Below are 15,060 nucleotides of genomic sequence, written 5' to 3'. Positions count from 1 at the left end.
AATGACACATACTCCATGAAAAAGGCTGGCGGATGCGTATTGGGGCTCTGAAGGGCAAGGGAAAAAGCATCTGTGCTGAGACAGCCAGACTCCCTGGCCCGTGGAAGCCCATCCATCAAGGTTGTAATCGTGCCTGCAGGAGAGGCAGCTCCCTCTTGATTCCCAGGCCAAGGACTCTGGGTGGACCTCCCTTTGGGTGTCAGAGCCAGAAAACAATGCATGGAAGGCCAGTTGAAGGACCTCATGACCTCTCTGGCATCTTGAGATGAAGGGGGTTGGGGGTAAGAGTGAGAAAAATGAGAACCTCTAGAGACAACAGGGGTCAAGCACAGCTCACCTGGGCCCTGGCTGTCCCCCACACAGAGCCTGTCTCCTGGTCTCAATGACCCCTCTCTGGGGAAGGTTCCTGGGAGGCTATTCGAGAAAACAGACTGTTGGAGGGCGGCTGCCACAGAGCAGCCAGAGAGGGGGCTGTGAGTGCAGCAGCAGCAGCACTGGGAACCTGTCACAAATGCATATTCCTGGAGCCTGCCCCCATCCACTGCATCAGAATCTCTGGGGCTGTGCCTGGACACGGCCCCGGGGTGAGTCCGAACACACTAGAGTTTGAGGACCACTGCCATCGCCAGTGGCCTCTGTGTGTGAGGCCTGTGTGTGTGAAGCTCCTCTCAGCAGATTCTTGGCATAACAGCTTTAATCAAAACAGGGTTTCTTCATTCTAAAGCACTATGGGCACGTTATAGAAAAAAAAGTTTACTGGAGGGGGAAGCTCTGACCCTGCCACCCACAGTTACCCTAGTAGTCCTAAAACTGTCACAGTATTTCATGCCTTTCATTTTTCTCAGACCAACATAATATATTCTTTTCTAGAAATCCACCTTCAAGAATTCTAAGGAAACCGTTTGTTTTGTTGACTTATTAATGGAACTTGGGAGAACACGCAGAGGTGCATGACCCTGAGGCAGTTACCAAACTAGGGATCAAAGCAGCCTGAAGATGGGGTGAGAAGGGGGAGCAGAACCTGGCACAGGGTGAGTTTTTACCCCCTTCACACTCAGACGCCACAGCCTCGGGAACCACACACTGGAGAGCAGTGACTTTCCAAAGGATTAAAAAGAAATAAATGGTAAGATTTATACTGATATTGATTGTGCACATGTACCTCTTAGACCATTTTCTGTTTAATCAATAAAAGCTAGCCAGTGTAAACAGTGTAAAGACGGAATGTTTTCCTCTAGGATTTGGGTTCAATAATGTGGTGGCTTTTAAAAATTATCAAGCAGGGGAGCCTGGCTTGCTCAGTTGAAGAGGATGTGACTCTTGATCTTGAGGTTGTGAATTTGAAACCTATTCTGGGTGCAGAGATTACTTAAATAAATAAAACTTTTTAAATAAAATATAATCGGGGCACCTGGGTGGCTCAGTCGGTTAAGTGTCTGACTTCGGCTCAGGTCATGATCTCACAGTTCGTGAGTTCAAGCCCCGTGTTGGGCTATGTGCTGACAGCTCAGAGCCTGGACCCTGCTTCAGATTCTGTGTCTCCCTCTCTCTTTGCCCCTTCCCTGCTCATGCTCTGTCTTTGTCTCAAAAATAAATAAGCATTAAAAAAATTTTTTTTAATAAAATATAATCACCGAGTACCCTATAATGGAAGTTTTCAATTAAACATAAAAGGCAGCAGTGGCCATGGATGGCCTCAAAACGTATACGGTGGTTCACTGTAAGACACGTACACGGCCAGCCATGTCTGCTCATGTGAGGGAGAATTAGGCAAGAAAAGTGGTGATACAGACTTAAACCGGCTAAATGAGAGGGGGCAGGTGCGGAAGGTGATACCCTTTGTATGAAATCTCCACAACAGGTAAATCCATAGAGAGAATGAGAAGTAACTTCCTAATGGACAGTTTCCTGTTGGGGGCTGAAATTGTTCTGGAACTGGAGAGAGCTGGTGATTGTACAATACGGTGAACATCCCCTCGGAGAGGCGGTACCACTTCCCGGCTGCCCACAGTCATTCTCCATCACATCAGAGGGCTCGTTCCTGCAGAGCACTCATCTGGGAGTATCTTTGTTTGTCGTCTCTTTGCCCATGGCGTGTAGGCTGCAGCAGGCCATGGACCACGCCTGTCCCGTTCACTGCACAATCCCCACTGTCTGCCGTCTGGCAGGCACCTCAAAGGCACTTGTGTCTTTCAGAGCCACCTTCATTCGTTAAGTCCGCAGTGTAGGACGTGTCCTGTCTCTCCAGTGAGTGAGGAGCGTGGCGCGGAGAGGCCTCTGCGTCCTGGCAAGTGCTGTCAGCTTCCGCTCTCCCTCCCCTCCGCTCGCGGTGCCCTTCGCGCCCCAGACAGGCTTCACATGGCTGCGTTACCCCTCACGTCCTGTCCAGTCCACATTCCTGGGAAGAGTTTGGCTCTGAAACAGCAGGGGCTGCGGGGGGGGGGGGGGGGGGGAGAGAGAGAGAGAGAGAGAGAGAGAGAGAGAGAGAGAGAGAGAGAGACTGTCACCACAGGGAGAGGGCAAGGGGAACTGGAGCAGGATGACTTGTCACCCGTAGGGGTTCCTGCCATTCACCTGTCCCAGCTCTGACTCCACACACGTGCTACTGCTGGTCCTTCTCCGCGCTGTCCCAGGTGTTATTCATTGTCCCAACACCATGGATCCTTCGTGAACTTCCTCAGCTTCGTCCCTGATGCGTCCCCACCACACTCTGCCTTCTGCACATTATGTCAACACCACTCAATCCTCGGTCCTGTGAAATGCTACACCCCCTCGCCGATCCCACTCCCACAGCCCAAGGACACGTCTGCCTCCTCACCGGGGACACCGGTATCTTCCGTTCCAGCCATGCCATCTCTGCACCCAGCCAGCTGCTTCCTGTTGAGCACAGAGGTGCTCAGGCTACAGCATTCCTCTGACCCACACGCCTCCTTCAGTCTGTCCCTCTCCTGGGCCTCTGGTTGTGATCTCAGTTGCCTTCTTCCCACAAGTCTCCCACAACCAAAGCCACGTTCCTGTTGTGCTGTGCCTTTCATGGCTCCCTTCTCCCAAAATGTACAAGATCGTGACACCAGATCTCACACCTAGTACTACCTGGACAAGCGCACACTGTGTGAAACTCATCGCTATCCCACACTGACCCCTTAATCCCAGCGGCAGCAGCTCTGATACAACTTTGTTTACTGCATAACCATAGCATCTGCACTCAAGGAACCTTTCAGCAAGAGAGACTGGATGTTAATTCACCAACTCTAATTTTCCTGATCTCCTGAGTGAGGGACAGTGTCCTTTCCCTGGCCTTTTGGAGAACTGTTCTGAGCTTTAACTTTTGTATTAGGGACCCTAAACATCCACTGACTGTATCAGTGTGTACATTATTTCAGCAAATGAGAAATCCTCCCCATAGACGAAGGACATGGGACCAACCCAAGATAGCTAAGAATTTGTGGTGAGTGGTGGGGGGCTACTGTGCATTTCTCAACACATCTCCAGCAATGAGATTACTGTGCTCCTCACCCCACTTCGTAACTAAACTCACCAGGTTCTGAGTTGCCTGTTCTCACCTGTTGCCCAGACACATTCTGTACATCCTCAACTAGACCCACAGCCTCCTCACCATGTTTGGCATGCTGCTCGCTCATGCGCGGCTGGGTCTCAAGAGATGATGAAGCACTAAGGTAATCATGAAGGAAAACGGTTCATGGTAGTGTGGGTAGCCAGAACAAGCGACGGATCAGCAACTTTTTTTTTTTTTAATTTTTTTTTCAACGTTTATTTATTTTTGGGACAGAGAGAGACAGAGCATGAACGGGGGAGGGGCAGAGAGAGAGGGAGACACAGAATCGGAAACAGGCTCCAGGCTCTGAGCCATCAGCCCAGAGCCTGACGCGGGGCTCGAACTCCCGGACCGCGATATCGTGACCTGGCTGAAGTCGGACGCTTAACCGACTGCGCCACCCAGGCGCCCCGATCAGCAACTTTTTAAAAGGCAGCCATAACTAAGGGAGTTAATCATTGATAACTAGTATAAATGGAGAAAGAAAAAGTGAATTTATTAGCCAATAGCAGCATCATTATCTCCAGCCAGTCACCCAGCAAAACCATTCATCCCCACTACAGCACTTGTGTGGTATCTCAGAACAAACTGTATGTATTTGCTGTCATTGCTACCCAACTCTACTTTGATCATTTTTCAAGCAGTGCCTATCTATGCAGGGGAGTGTGACTGCAAAAGGAAAGTCTTAGGGGACTTTGGTGAGCCGCACAGCAAGGTTGAGCAACTCTGGCACCAGATTTCAAACTACGAAAATCGTTACTGGCACTCATTCACTATTCACCAGTTTGTGCCTTGTTTCTTCTGTCTTCACAGGGTCTCTTTTCCCACTTGTCTCCCCATCTTCTGCTTCCAACTCCGTACCCATGGTATGAATCAGGCCTGTCAGTTTCATGCAGGGTGTTCTGAATAATAGTAATTCACGATAGCTGCAGTTTCGTTTGTGAAGGAAAGCTTTTTTTTTTTTTTTAATTTTTTTTTTCAACGTTTATTTATTTTTGGGACAGAGAGAGACAGAGCATGAACGGGGGAGGGGCAGAGAGAGAGGGAGACACAGAATCGGAAACAGGCTCCAGGCTCTGAGCCATCAGCCCAGAGCCTGACGCAGGGCTCGAACTCCGGGACCGCGAGATCGTGACCTGGCTGAAGTCGGACGCTTAACCGACTGCGCCACCCAGACGCCCCATGAAGGAAAGCTTTAATTAAAAGGGAGATTGAATATACATCATTAAACAAACAAACAAAGGGAGAGAGTGTAGAGAAGAACAGAGAAGTGTTCATACATGGAATCCAGTGCTCACAACATCCAACCTCCTGGCTGGGGGAGCCCTGTGCTGAACAGCCTGGTTGGGGTCCAAATGAGTGAGGGTTCTGGGCAGAGAGTCCTCCCCTCAGGTGAGACTTCAGCTAACTATTCCCACCAGGGAGATACATGCCCTACCTGTGTGTGATCTCTGGTGCGTCATAAAGTTGGCCTAAGTGCAGTCCTGAACCAACTGGGTTTTTTTGTTTCTCATTCCCGTCTCACAATCTTGGGAGCCTGGACATCGGTATATTTCTTTCCCATCCCTGATCCATTCCAGGGGGCCGGCCTGGTCTGCCTTGAGGAGTTGAGGCAAGTTAATCCCTCTTAGCATCAGGAACACAAAGGCCAATACTGATCCTGAGGCCAGATATGAAGCACAAGTCAACTAAGGCCCCCGTGACTGTGTATGTGCGGCCCTGGGTAGAAATGCACAAGTCACACAAGTTCTGTAGAGAACACAGGAGCACCCCCAGCAGATGGTGCCATTTATATGCTCAGCCTTGGGCCTGATGGGCAGGATCTCAATACTAAGAGCAGAGCTGTCCACGGGTTCTGAACCCTGGGAAGAATAATTGCTTTTGAAAAAATTAAGTCCCAACCTGACTCAGATTCCAAGGAAATGAACCTGCTTTGAAACATTCCAGTGACTTAGATGCCTTTTCTTACCGCCTGTGTTTAATCCTTTTCTCTCACAGAAAAAGGATCAGAGAGCGGCTCCCGATTCCATCTGAAAGCACCACTAACATAATGGCCTGGACCTGATCTCCCATTTTCATTCCCACCATAACTTTCCTTCCAGACGAACTGCCCCGGAAAGAAGCTCCCTCGGAAAGCCTGCGGGGATGCTCCGGGAGTTACTTTATTCAGTGCCATCGCCCCACTCCCGTGCTAGGCACTCTCCGCGGCAGGTCCACGAGAACTTCTTTTCTAAGGCAAGTCTCCTCCAAATGTAGCCCAGTCACACTTAGTGAAAAGGCACTGCCGATCTTCGCACACCCCAATCTTTCCCAGCTTTCCAGGCTTTGCTCTTCCCTTTCCCTCTCTGTGTGGACGTGGCCCCACTCCCTGGGGCGGGCAGCTCCCTCAAGCCTTTTCCCGTTTCCTTTACCATTTCCCCAACCACGGGTCAACTTTCACTTCTTGGAATGCCGCAGCGCTCAGCTCAGGGCTCCCTCTTCCTAGCTAGTGATGGTCGCGAAAGTGCCTCCGTCTTTCGGCCAGACTCGGTGCATCAGAGACCTGGTCCTGCGGACTCTACCGCCGGCTGCACGTCGTGCGCCTAGCAAGTAACCCGCTGCCCGGTGAAGGCTGACACTACAAGAACCCCGATGATTAGGAGGCAGCGACACCTCGAAATACTGCGATCCTGAACGGTGGGATTCACGAACTCCGAACTCTCCGTGGAACGAATGCCCATTTTACCCAGGCAACTCTGGCAGAGACTGCGGGGGAGGCCAGATGAAAAGGGGGTTCGCAGCCTCCAGGGAGCATGCCGTAGCGGACAGGCGGGAGCCAGGACCGCAGGGGCCCCAAATCCCAGCCTAGGGGCTCTGGTCGGTCACGTGTGGGGCCCAGGCCGAGCCGCGCCTCCATTTCCCGGTCAGGGACAACTATACACATGGATCCCGTTTCACAGGCTGAAACCTACCTCACGAGGAAAACGTAATCGTCGTGGGGGACGCGCGGCCCGGAAAAGGGACGAGCCCTCTGGGGGCCGCCGATCGTGACCCGGACGGAAGCCCCGGGAAGGCCGGGGGCCCCGCGCGCGCGCGCGCAGGGGCGGGCACCCTCGCCGGGAGGGGCTCCCGGGCACCGGGCGCCGCCGGGTGCGCAGCGCCTCCCGGAGCGGCGACGCGAGGCGGCGACAGCCGCTCGCCGAGCCGCGCACGGGCCCCTCTAGGCCGCGGCGGGCCGGGACACTCGGTAGCATTAACTCTTTCCCGCCGCCAGGGCTGCCCCGGGCGGAAGGCCGCCCCCTCTGCGCGAGGACCGGGGCCGCGGCGCGGCTGCTCGGAGCCCCTCCCCCGGAAGCGCGTCACTCCGCTTCCGGCCGGAGCGCGGGGTCGAATGGGCGGCAGGCGGCGACGGGGACCTGAGGGCGTGTGCTGAGGTCTGGCCTGTGCCTCGCGGGGCCCGCCTCTGAGCGGCGCGGGGCGGAGGGCGGCGAGCTGCAGGTGAGCCCGGGGCGGGGGGAGCGTCGGTCCCGGAGCTCCCGAGGGACACCGGTCGCTGCGCGCCGGGCGGGGGCGAGACAGCCATTGTCCGAGGGCGGCGGCACTTTGCGGGCCCGGCGGCGGGAGCCTGACAGCCGGACCGTCTTGGGGAACTCCGCCGTCAGGCTCTAAAGGCCACGTCGCTGTCCCCCCTTGCGCAGACGGTGCCGGGGCCGCGCTGGGACCCCGTCGGTCACCGGGGCGGGCCTTGTGGTCGCGGGCTTTCCGGCCTGGCGTCCAGAAGCGGGGCGGGCGCGCAGCCGGCTTTCCCGCCTCGGGGGCCGGTGTCCCCGGGCGCCGGGCACCCGGGCGGTGCAGCCTCGGAGACGGCTGCCTCCGCGGGTGCCGAGCTTGCGCAGAGCGTCCTCGTGCCTGCTGAGCATGCTGGGCAGCCGGGAGCCGTCCACGGGGGAGTACCGTGGCTTCCGGGACGAATGTGGGTGCCGTTCCCGCGGGATCGCTCAGGGAAAGCGAGGCTCCCGAGACTGTGCCCAGCCTCGCCCGGAGGTCTCAGTGACCGTGGAAGAAAGGGCAGGTGGGCTGAAGGGTCACCCTCATCACCCCCAACTCCCCTCCTCTCCTCTTTTACGACTTTGCCTTTGGATAAACATTTTGTAAGCAAAGGTCCGCCGTTTCTGTTCTGGGTGAAGTAGGGAGAGATTTAAAAATGCAGGAACGAATCGCGTGCACGGCGCCCTTTTACAGTTCTTGCAAAGAGGTGCCGAAGGAGAGTGTTGAGCGTGTAGTTGCTTAATTGGGGGATGCTAAGGCTCCTTTTTCCCTAATCACTTTCCTTCTCTGGTGTCGCTTCTCTGTCCCAGGTCTCCTGCCAGTAGGCATACGGTGGAATTGAGAAGGTGGAATGTTCCACGCACTGTGGGCTTCCATCTTCACGACAGCATGAAGGGTCAGAGAGGTTGTACCCCCTTACGATAGACAGGAGACCGGGATGACACGTTAAGATTGAAGAGAAACTCAGAATGTTCCCCGGATGGCCCCTTGGCATGGGGAAGGTGGGGTAGGAAGCACAAGAGTGAAATCTTTGGACAAGCTCCTCGCAGCCAGAAGCTGTAAGTGTTCTCTCTGTCCAACCTTTCCTGAATTGTGACCATTTTTAGGAAGGCCAAGCCCTCAGTGGACGTTTGTCTCTCAACGAGCTGTGCCTTATTTCACCTGAATAATAGGAGACAAAGGGTCTGGCGGTGGATTTTTTAAGGGGAAGGTAAGGCAGGATTTTTCTGCTCATTTTTCTCTCATTATGAGTAGGAGATAGTAAATTTCATGTGACTTAGTTAATGACATGCACATTTTTTCTGCTCTTGGTGCTTTGGGACGAAGATCATCTTAGTGATTTTTAGTCCAGTTCCCCCATGGCTTCAGTTACCGAAGATGGTGGAATTGGGGTGAAAACTAGAAAGATACAGAACAGGAAACCCCTGAGGACAGGGATCTAAGTCTAGGAGAAAGCTTGTCGAGATACCCTGAGAACATGGAGCTGTTCCCCTGAGCTGTGCTGCCTGCAGAAGGGTGGGAGCAACTCTGTTTGAGAGTTAACAGTTGCCGCAACTTTTTTCTGTGTCTGTAATTTCCCAAGATTTCATAGTCAGTACCCTGTGGAAATTCGGTGGCCCAGTGTCTCCTTATGGGTGTCAGCTTCCATAGTATCTCATACTTCTCAACACCTGTACTGAGTTTTTTCTTTCTGCCATCAGCCCCCCGCCCACCCCCAGCAGAATAAGTTCTCTGGTAACAGATGGACATTGTTTCTTTCTAGCTTGCAGTCCAAGAGCTCGAAAAAGGGGCAGGGAGTGCTCTTCAGACAAACTGTAGATGTCCTGGGCTTCAAGATGAAGGCAGCAGACTCACAACCCATAGGCATGTTCCACAATGAATTTTGGAATCCACACCATGAACTTCAAGAATGTCTGAACTGGAATTCTCATAAAGAAACTGATCCTGCATGTGAGACGGGTAAGGCAGGACGTGATAATTACTAATTCCTGGGAAATGTGATAGGATCTTGTGCAGTCAGGACGTTGTGAGCGTTTCCTGGGTGCTCAGCACTGTAGATCCATAAACAGACCCTTCAACAATGACAAGTCCCACTTCCCTCCAGGTGTCAGTGGACCAGTGATGGGTGAAGTTGGGCATTGGCCCAAGGTGCAGAAATGTCCACACCACTGAACTCTGGTGCTAACACCGTGAATTCTGTTCTTTAGAAAGCTGGAGAAAATAGGAGCCGTCCCATCCTCATAAAATACAGCATGAATTGAGATCAGAAACAGGTTACCAATTGCCCAAATATAAACACAATTGTGTATCAGGAAAAAAATAGTGATAAAAAATGATATACTTTACATTGGATTCTCTGAGTACTTCATGTTCAAATATGTTTAACTTTCGCCTGATTGAGAACCATTTATTTCTAAGAAGAAACTAAAAAGGGTTTTTCTTTCATTAACTCACTTGTTAAAACCAGGGAGCCTGTTCTAGGTGTCGGTAGATATTGGTTCTTGTTTGCAATGAGAAGGTCAATTTAAGACACCACACATAACTTGCAAAGGTGTCCTGTCTCTGATGAAAGGATTGGTATCTTCTGTATTTTAGAAATGTGGGCAGGATGTTCATAGAAGTGAGAGAAATTTTCTCTGCCTTCTTTCCACCCACAGCTGTGCCTGCTCACCAGCTCCTAGCCTTTCCTGAGCAGACAATCACCAAAGACTGGACAGTGGCACCTGAGCTCGTCTTGCCTGAGTCCCAGGTGAGCTGTGCAGTCCAGCCATTGAGGGCTGCCTTTCCCGGGGCCCATGACCCACACTGCCCTGCAGGTGCTCCCAGGCATGATAGCCCTGATGTTCTCCTTCGGAAACTGGGCACCTGTTAGACTGTTGATGATCCCTTGCTTTTTTCCTTTTTGCCTTCTTATTTTAAAACAAAGAAACATGTGCTGTTAATTCGCTGAGTGCCCAGGGTCTACCATGGGCCAGATGGTAGGGCTGCTTCTCTAGTGGCAAGTACTGAGCTGAAGCCCATTGTCTTCTTTAGATCTCGTTGACATTTGAAGAAGTGGCCATGTATTTTTCCCAGGAAGAATGGGAGTTCCTGGATCCCACTCAGAAGGCCCTCTACAATGATGTAATGTGGGAAAACTATGAGACTGTCATCTCTCTAGGTAAAGAATCTCCGTTTCCCATTGGGTAGAAGTTGAGTCATCTATCACATTCTCTGCTTACTGGGAATGTACTCCTGTGAGAGGCTGTGTTCTAGTAACTGGTTGTTTCTCAACTAGATAATGGGTGGACAAGGGAGAGGTAAATCCAAATCACCCAGGGAGCTTTTTTCAAGTGCGTGTGCTCGTTCTTTATCCTAAAATAATTGATCCCTTTCTCCTTTCCAAATGTGTTCTTCTTTTACATTTCCCATCCCTGTACAAGGTACCATCATGCAATATGACAGGCCCGAAAAATGTGGTCATCCTTTACTGTGGTTTTGTTGTCATACCCTACTACTAACGCAGCACTGTCCTTTGGGCTCCACCTTCACAGTGTAGTCTGGGCGCAATCATGTTTCATCCTTGTATGACTTTAAAGTCCTGATCAATCATGAAATTTCTCTGCTGTGAACTCTAGGATGTCTTCATAAACACTCAGAATAAAACCCAAATTCCTTACTGAGGTATCCATGAGCCTACAAGATGTGGCTGCTTCACCTCCCTACCCTAATGTCCTTCCATTGCTGTCCTGCTTAGTTATCTTGTCCGTACTGATTTTGCTGTTGCTTGAACTCATCAAGCTAATCTCTACTTTTGCATTTCTTCTCCTGGCACACTGGACTCTGAGTTCTACAGTTGTTGTTTTTTGTTTTGTTTTTTCTTTTTTTTATGCCTTTTTAAATTTATTTTTGAGAGTGAGAGAGAGTGTGTGAGTGGGGAGGGGCAGAGAGAGAGGGAGACACAGAATCTGAAGCAGGCTCCAGGCTCTGAGCTGTCAGCACAGAGGCCGTCGCGGGGCTCGAACCCACGAACTGTGCGATCATGACCTGTGCTGAAGTCTGACGCCCAGCCAACGAGCCACCTAGGCACCCCTGAGTTCTACAGTTTTAAATACCTCTAATATTTGCCCTACTCAGAATATATATCACATAAAAAAAGTGAGATTTCCTGTTAATGACTTCGTGAATACTGAAGACAGCCTATTGGGGAACCAGATTCAGGGATTAGTAGATGCTTGATGCTTGTTTACTATGAGAAGGTCACTACTAGGTATCACTTAACTTTGTAAACGTATCCCATCTGTACTAAAAGAAACAATCTTTTGTATTAAAAAAAATTTTTTTTTAGTTTATTTATTTAGAGGGACAGAGACTGTGAGTAGGGAAGGGGCAGAGAGAGAGCGAGAATCACAAGCAGGCTCTGAACCATCAGCGCAGAGCCCAGCGCAGGGCTCGAACTCACCAAACCACTAGATCATGACCTGAGCTGAAACTGATAGTCGGAGGCTTAACGGACTGAGCCATCCAGGCGCCCAAGAATCTTTTGTCTTTTGGAAATGAGTTAAGGATGTTCACAGTAGTGAGAAATTTTCTCTGCCTTTTTTCTACCCACAGCTGTGCCTGTTCATCAGATCTTAGCCTTTTCTGAGAAGACAAACGCCAAAGACTGGACAGTGGCACCTGAGCTCGTCTTGCCTAAATCCCAGGTGAGCTGTGCAGTCCAGCCATTGAGGGCTGCCTTTCCCTGCTGCCCATGACCCACACTGCCCTATAGGTGCTCACAGGCGTGTTAGCCCTGATATTCTCCTTGGGGACCTGGGCACCTCCTAGTCTATTGATGGTCCCTTGTCTTTTTCCTTTCTGCCTTCCCAGTATACAAAAAAAAAAAAAAAAAAAAAAAAAAGTGCTATTAATTCCTTGAGTGCCCAGGGTCTACCATGGGCCAGATGGTAGGGCTGCTTCTCTAGTGGCAAGTACTGAGCTGAAGCCCATTGTCTTCTTTAGAGCTTGTTGACATTTGAAGAAGTGGCCATGTATTTTTCCCAGGAAGAATGGGAGTTCCTGGATCCCACTCAGGAGGCCCTCTACAATGATGTAATGCGGGAAAACTATGAGACTGTCATCTCTCTAGGTAAAGAATCTCCCTCTCCCGTTGGGTAGAAGTTGAGTAACCTATCATATTCTCTGCTTACTGGGAAGGTACTCCTGTGAGAGGCTCTGTTCTAGTAACTGGTTGTTTCTCAACTAGATAATGGGTGGACAAGGGAGAGGTAAGTCCAAATCACTCGGAGGGCTTTTTGCAAGTACAAATTCCTTATCTTATGTAGATTTCTTGATTTATTTTTCTTCCTCCTACCCCGTATCTATTCTCATATTTTTCTCATCTCAGTAAAGAGCATTCACCCAGTTCCTAGAAGGAAAGAGCATACAGTCATTCTTTATGGTGATCTTATGTTGTACCCCATTTTAACGTATCCGTGTCCTTTCGCCTCCACAGTGTAGCCTGAGTACAACCACATCTCTTCCCTTGTGCTCTTAGCTTGCTGGTTTAAGCTAGGAGCATGTCTAACCAGACTGACCTTGGTACTTTCTGACTGGGTCGCCAGCCACCATTCTTGCCCTCCCACTCTGTGTTTTCCACACAGCAGCCAGAATCTTTTAAAAACTGATCAAATCATGACATTTCCCATGTCAGCACCTTATAATGACTTATCATCACGTTCAGAATAAAATCCAAGCCTTACTGAAGTGCTTATTCACATCCTCCAGGATCTGACCCTACTCACCTCCCTGCCCTCGTCTCCTGCCACTTGTGCCCTTGCTCAGCCCTCTTGATCCTCACTGATCTTTCTGTTTCTTGAACTTGCTACGCACATTTCTACCTTCCCCTTTTCTCTGCACATTTTGTGCCACATACTAAATCTCTCCCTTTTACCTTTCTGGTCCAATATCACTTTCTCAAAGAGGCCTTCCATACGACCTCATCTCAAATAGCTTCAGAGAAGCAGAATCTTTTTTTTTTTTTTTTTAATAAAGTTTATTTATTTTGAGAGAGAGCACACGTGTGAGTGGGAAAGGGGCAGAGAGAGAGGGAATCCCAAGCAGGCTCCACTGTGGTAGCATAGAGGCTTGATCTCACAAACAGTGAGATCATGATCTGAGCCAAAATCCAGAGACGGATGCTTAACCAACTGAGCCACCCAGGTGCCCCAGAGAAGCAGACTTTTAAATGCTGAGCTATTCTGCTTTAGTTTTGTCCAAAACATGTATCACGTGCTGACCGCTTTGTTTATTGCTGTTTGCTTGTCTCGTTCTCCCAATAGAAGGTAAGCTCCATGAGACCGGGGTGCTTTAACTTACTCACCACTGTATCATCAGCCCAAGGAGAGTGCCTGGCACACGACAGGCAGTCAGTACACATTGCCTGAATGACCGAGTGATGCATACTTCCCGGTTTGGCAGTGTATAATTAGAAAAGTTTCACTGAGGGCTTCTGGTCTGTTTCTTCCACCTGGACAAGAACCGGTGAACTCTAGGAGTGGGAAAAAGCTTCCCTATCCGGTGCGTGGTGCTCCAGAGCTAAGTAAACACTGACTGTTCCCGTGACAGGAATCACTGGTGCGTGTGATAACGCAGCCCACTGCCCTTCACCTGGCTCTGCCAGACTTGGGCCGACCCTAAAGAATTAATAGAACGAATCTGTATTCCCTGCAGCCTCTCGGGCTTGGTGCCATCTTGTTTAATATGGGGCGGTCTCGGTGGCAGGAGAGGGGCGTTGTGGATGGATTCCCATGCCCTTTCGCCTTTCCGTGGAGCCAGCTTAGGTTTGTTTCCCCGTGTCCACTTGTGTACCACCCACAGATGGAGGACCATGTTAACCTGATAGCGGGTGTGAGAGTGTACCCATGTGACCCTTGGGTTAAAGCGCTGTAAACTGCCCTTTACTCTTCCTGGAGTCATATGGAGTCGGTGGACCTTTGTCGAGTTGCCAGTCCTTGATCTCACTTTTTGCATTTCACAGCGTTGTTTGTGCTCCCCAAACCTAAGGTGATCTCGTATCTAGAGCAAGGGGAAGAGCCATGGGTTCAAGGGTCCACGGAGCTCAAGGACAGTCCTGGAGAGCTGCCTACAGGTAAATACACCATGGGACAGGATGAATGCCTTGATAGCAGCCTTTGCAGGGCTTAATGTTTTCAATTCTGTCTATCTGTATTTTGTAGTCAATAATCATTGGATTTTTCTCTCCATTCCTGTAGTTGTTTTGCTCTGCTGTGCAGTGGGCTGACTGTTACGTTTATTCTGACAGGAATAAAGCACAAAAGTGACACTGAAAACCATCAGCCTATACGTGTTTCTGATTTAGAAATACAAGCACCAGGAGACATAGTATCAAAAAAGGCCCGAGCAAAAGTTCCCCAGAAAACAACAGGCAAAGAAAACCATGGCGATACACATAGGATGGTGAAGTGGCACCAAGAGTTTCCAGTGAATCAAACAAAGGAACTTTCAATCTGGGAAGATGAGCTGCAGAGACTTATGGATCTTCACAAGAAAGCCCGTGCAGTAGAGAAGCCTTTTACATGCCAGGAGTGTAGGAAAAACTTCAGACTTACCTCTGATCTTACTAAACACAAAAAAATTCACACTGAAGTGAAGCCGTATAAATGTCAGCATTGTGGTAAGAGCTTTAGAGGGAAATCAGATCTTAATAAGCACGTAACAATACACCAAGGAATAAAACCATACAAATGTTCCTGGTGTGGGAAAAGCTTCAGTCAAAATTCAAATCTCCGTACACACCAAAGAACTCACACTGGAGAGAAACCCTTTATGTGTTATGTATGTGGAAAGAAATTCAGTCAGAATTCTCACCTTACTAAACACCGGAGAACCCACATGTAGCATCAGCATGAGAAGCTAGCAGACAGTCAAGCCTTATTACACACCAGAAACACCACCACTGAATGGACGCTTCTACTTCTTCCAAAAAGAGGAAA

General features: G+C 50.1%; 1 protein-coding gene and 1 long non-coding RNA gene across 2 annotated transcripts; one reads left to right on the top strand and one right to left on the bottom strand.

The window, feature by feature from the left end:
- Window positions 1-1,603: 1,603 nt before the first annotated feature.
- LOC122471756 lies at window positions 1,604-6,845 on the bottom strand. The gene is made up of 2 exons (XR_006294263.1): window positions 6,508-6,845; window positions 1,604-2,430 (listed from the first exon to the last, which is right to left on the bottom strand). It is a non-coding gene; the product is annotated as an uncharacterized LOC122471756 (long non-coding RNA).
- Window positions 6,846-6,903: 58 nt separating this feature from the next.
- Window positions 6,904-14,251, top strand: LOC122471177 (zinc finger protein 75D-like). The gene is made up of 7 exons (XM_043559466.1): window positions 6,904-7,033; window positions 8,854-9,043; window positions 9,742-9,833; window positions 10,118-10,244; window positions 11,678-11,769; window positions 12,068-12,194; window positions 14,085-14,251. Exons 2-7 carry the CDS (start codon window positions 8,920-8,922, stop codon window positions 14,249-14,251), a joined length of 729 nt encoding a protein of 242 aa, XP_043415401.1. The 5' UTR covers window positions 6,904-7,033; window positions 8,854-8,919.
- The last annotated feature ends 809 nt before the right edge of the window (window positions 14,252-15,060 follow it).

Source organism: Prionailurus bengalensis, chromosome E3, assembly GCF_016509475.1.
Source record: "Prionailurus bengalensis isolate Pbe53 chromosome E3, Fcat_Pben_1.1_paternal_pri, whole genome shotgun sequence".
Classification (NCBI taxonomy): Eukaryota; Metazoa; Chordata; class Mammalia; order Carnivora; family Felidae; genus Prionailurus; species Prionailurus bengalensis.
This window is presented reverse-complemented; position numbering and strand designations above follow the sequence as displayed.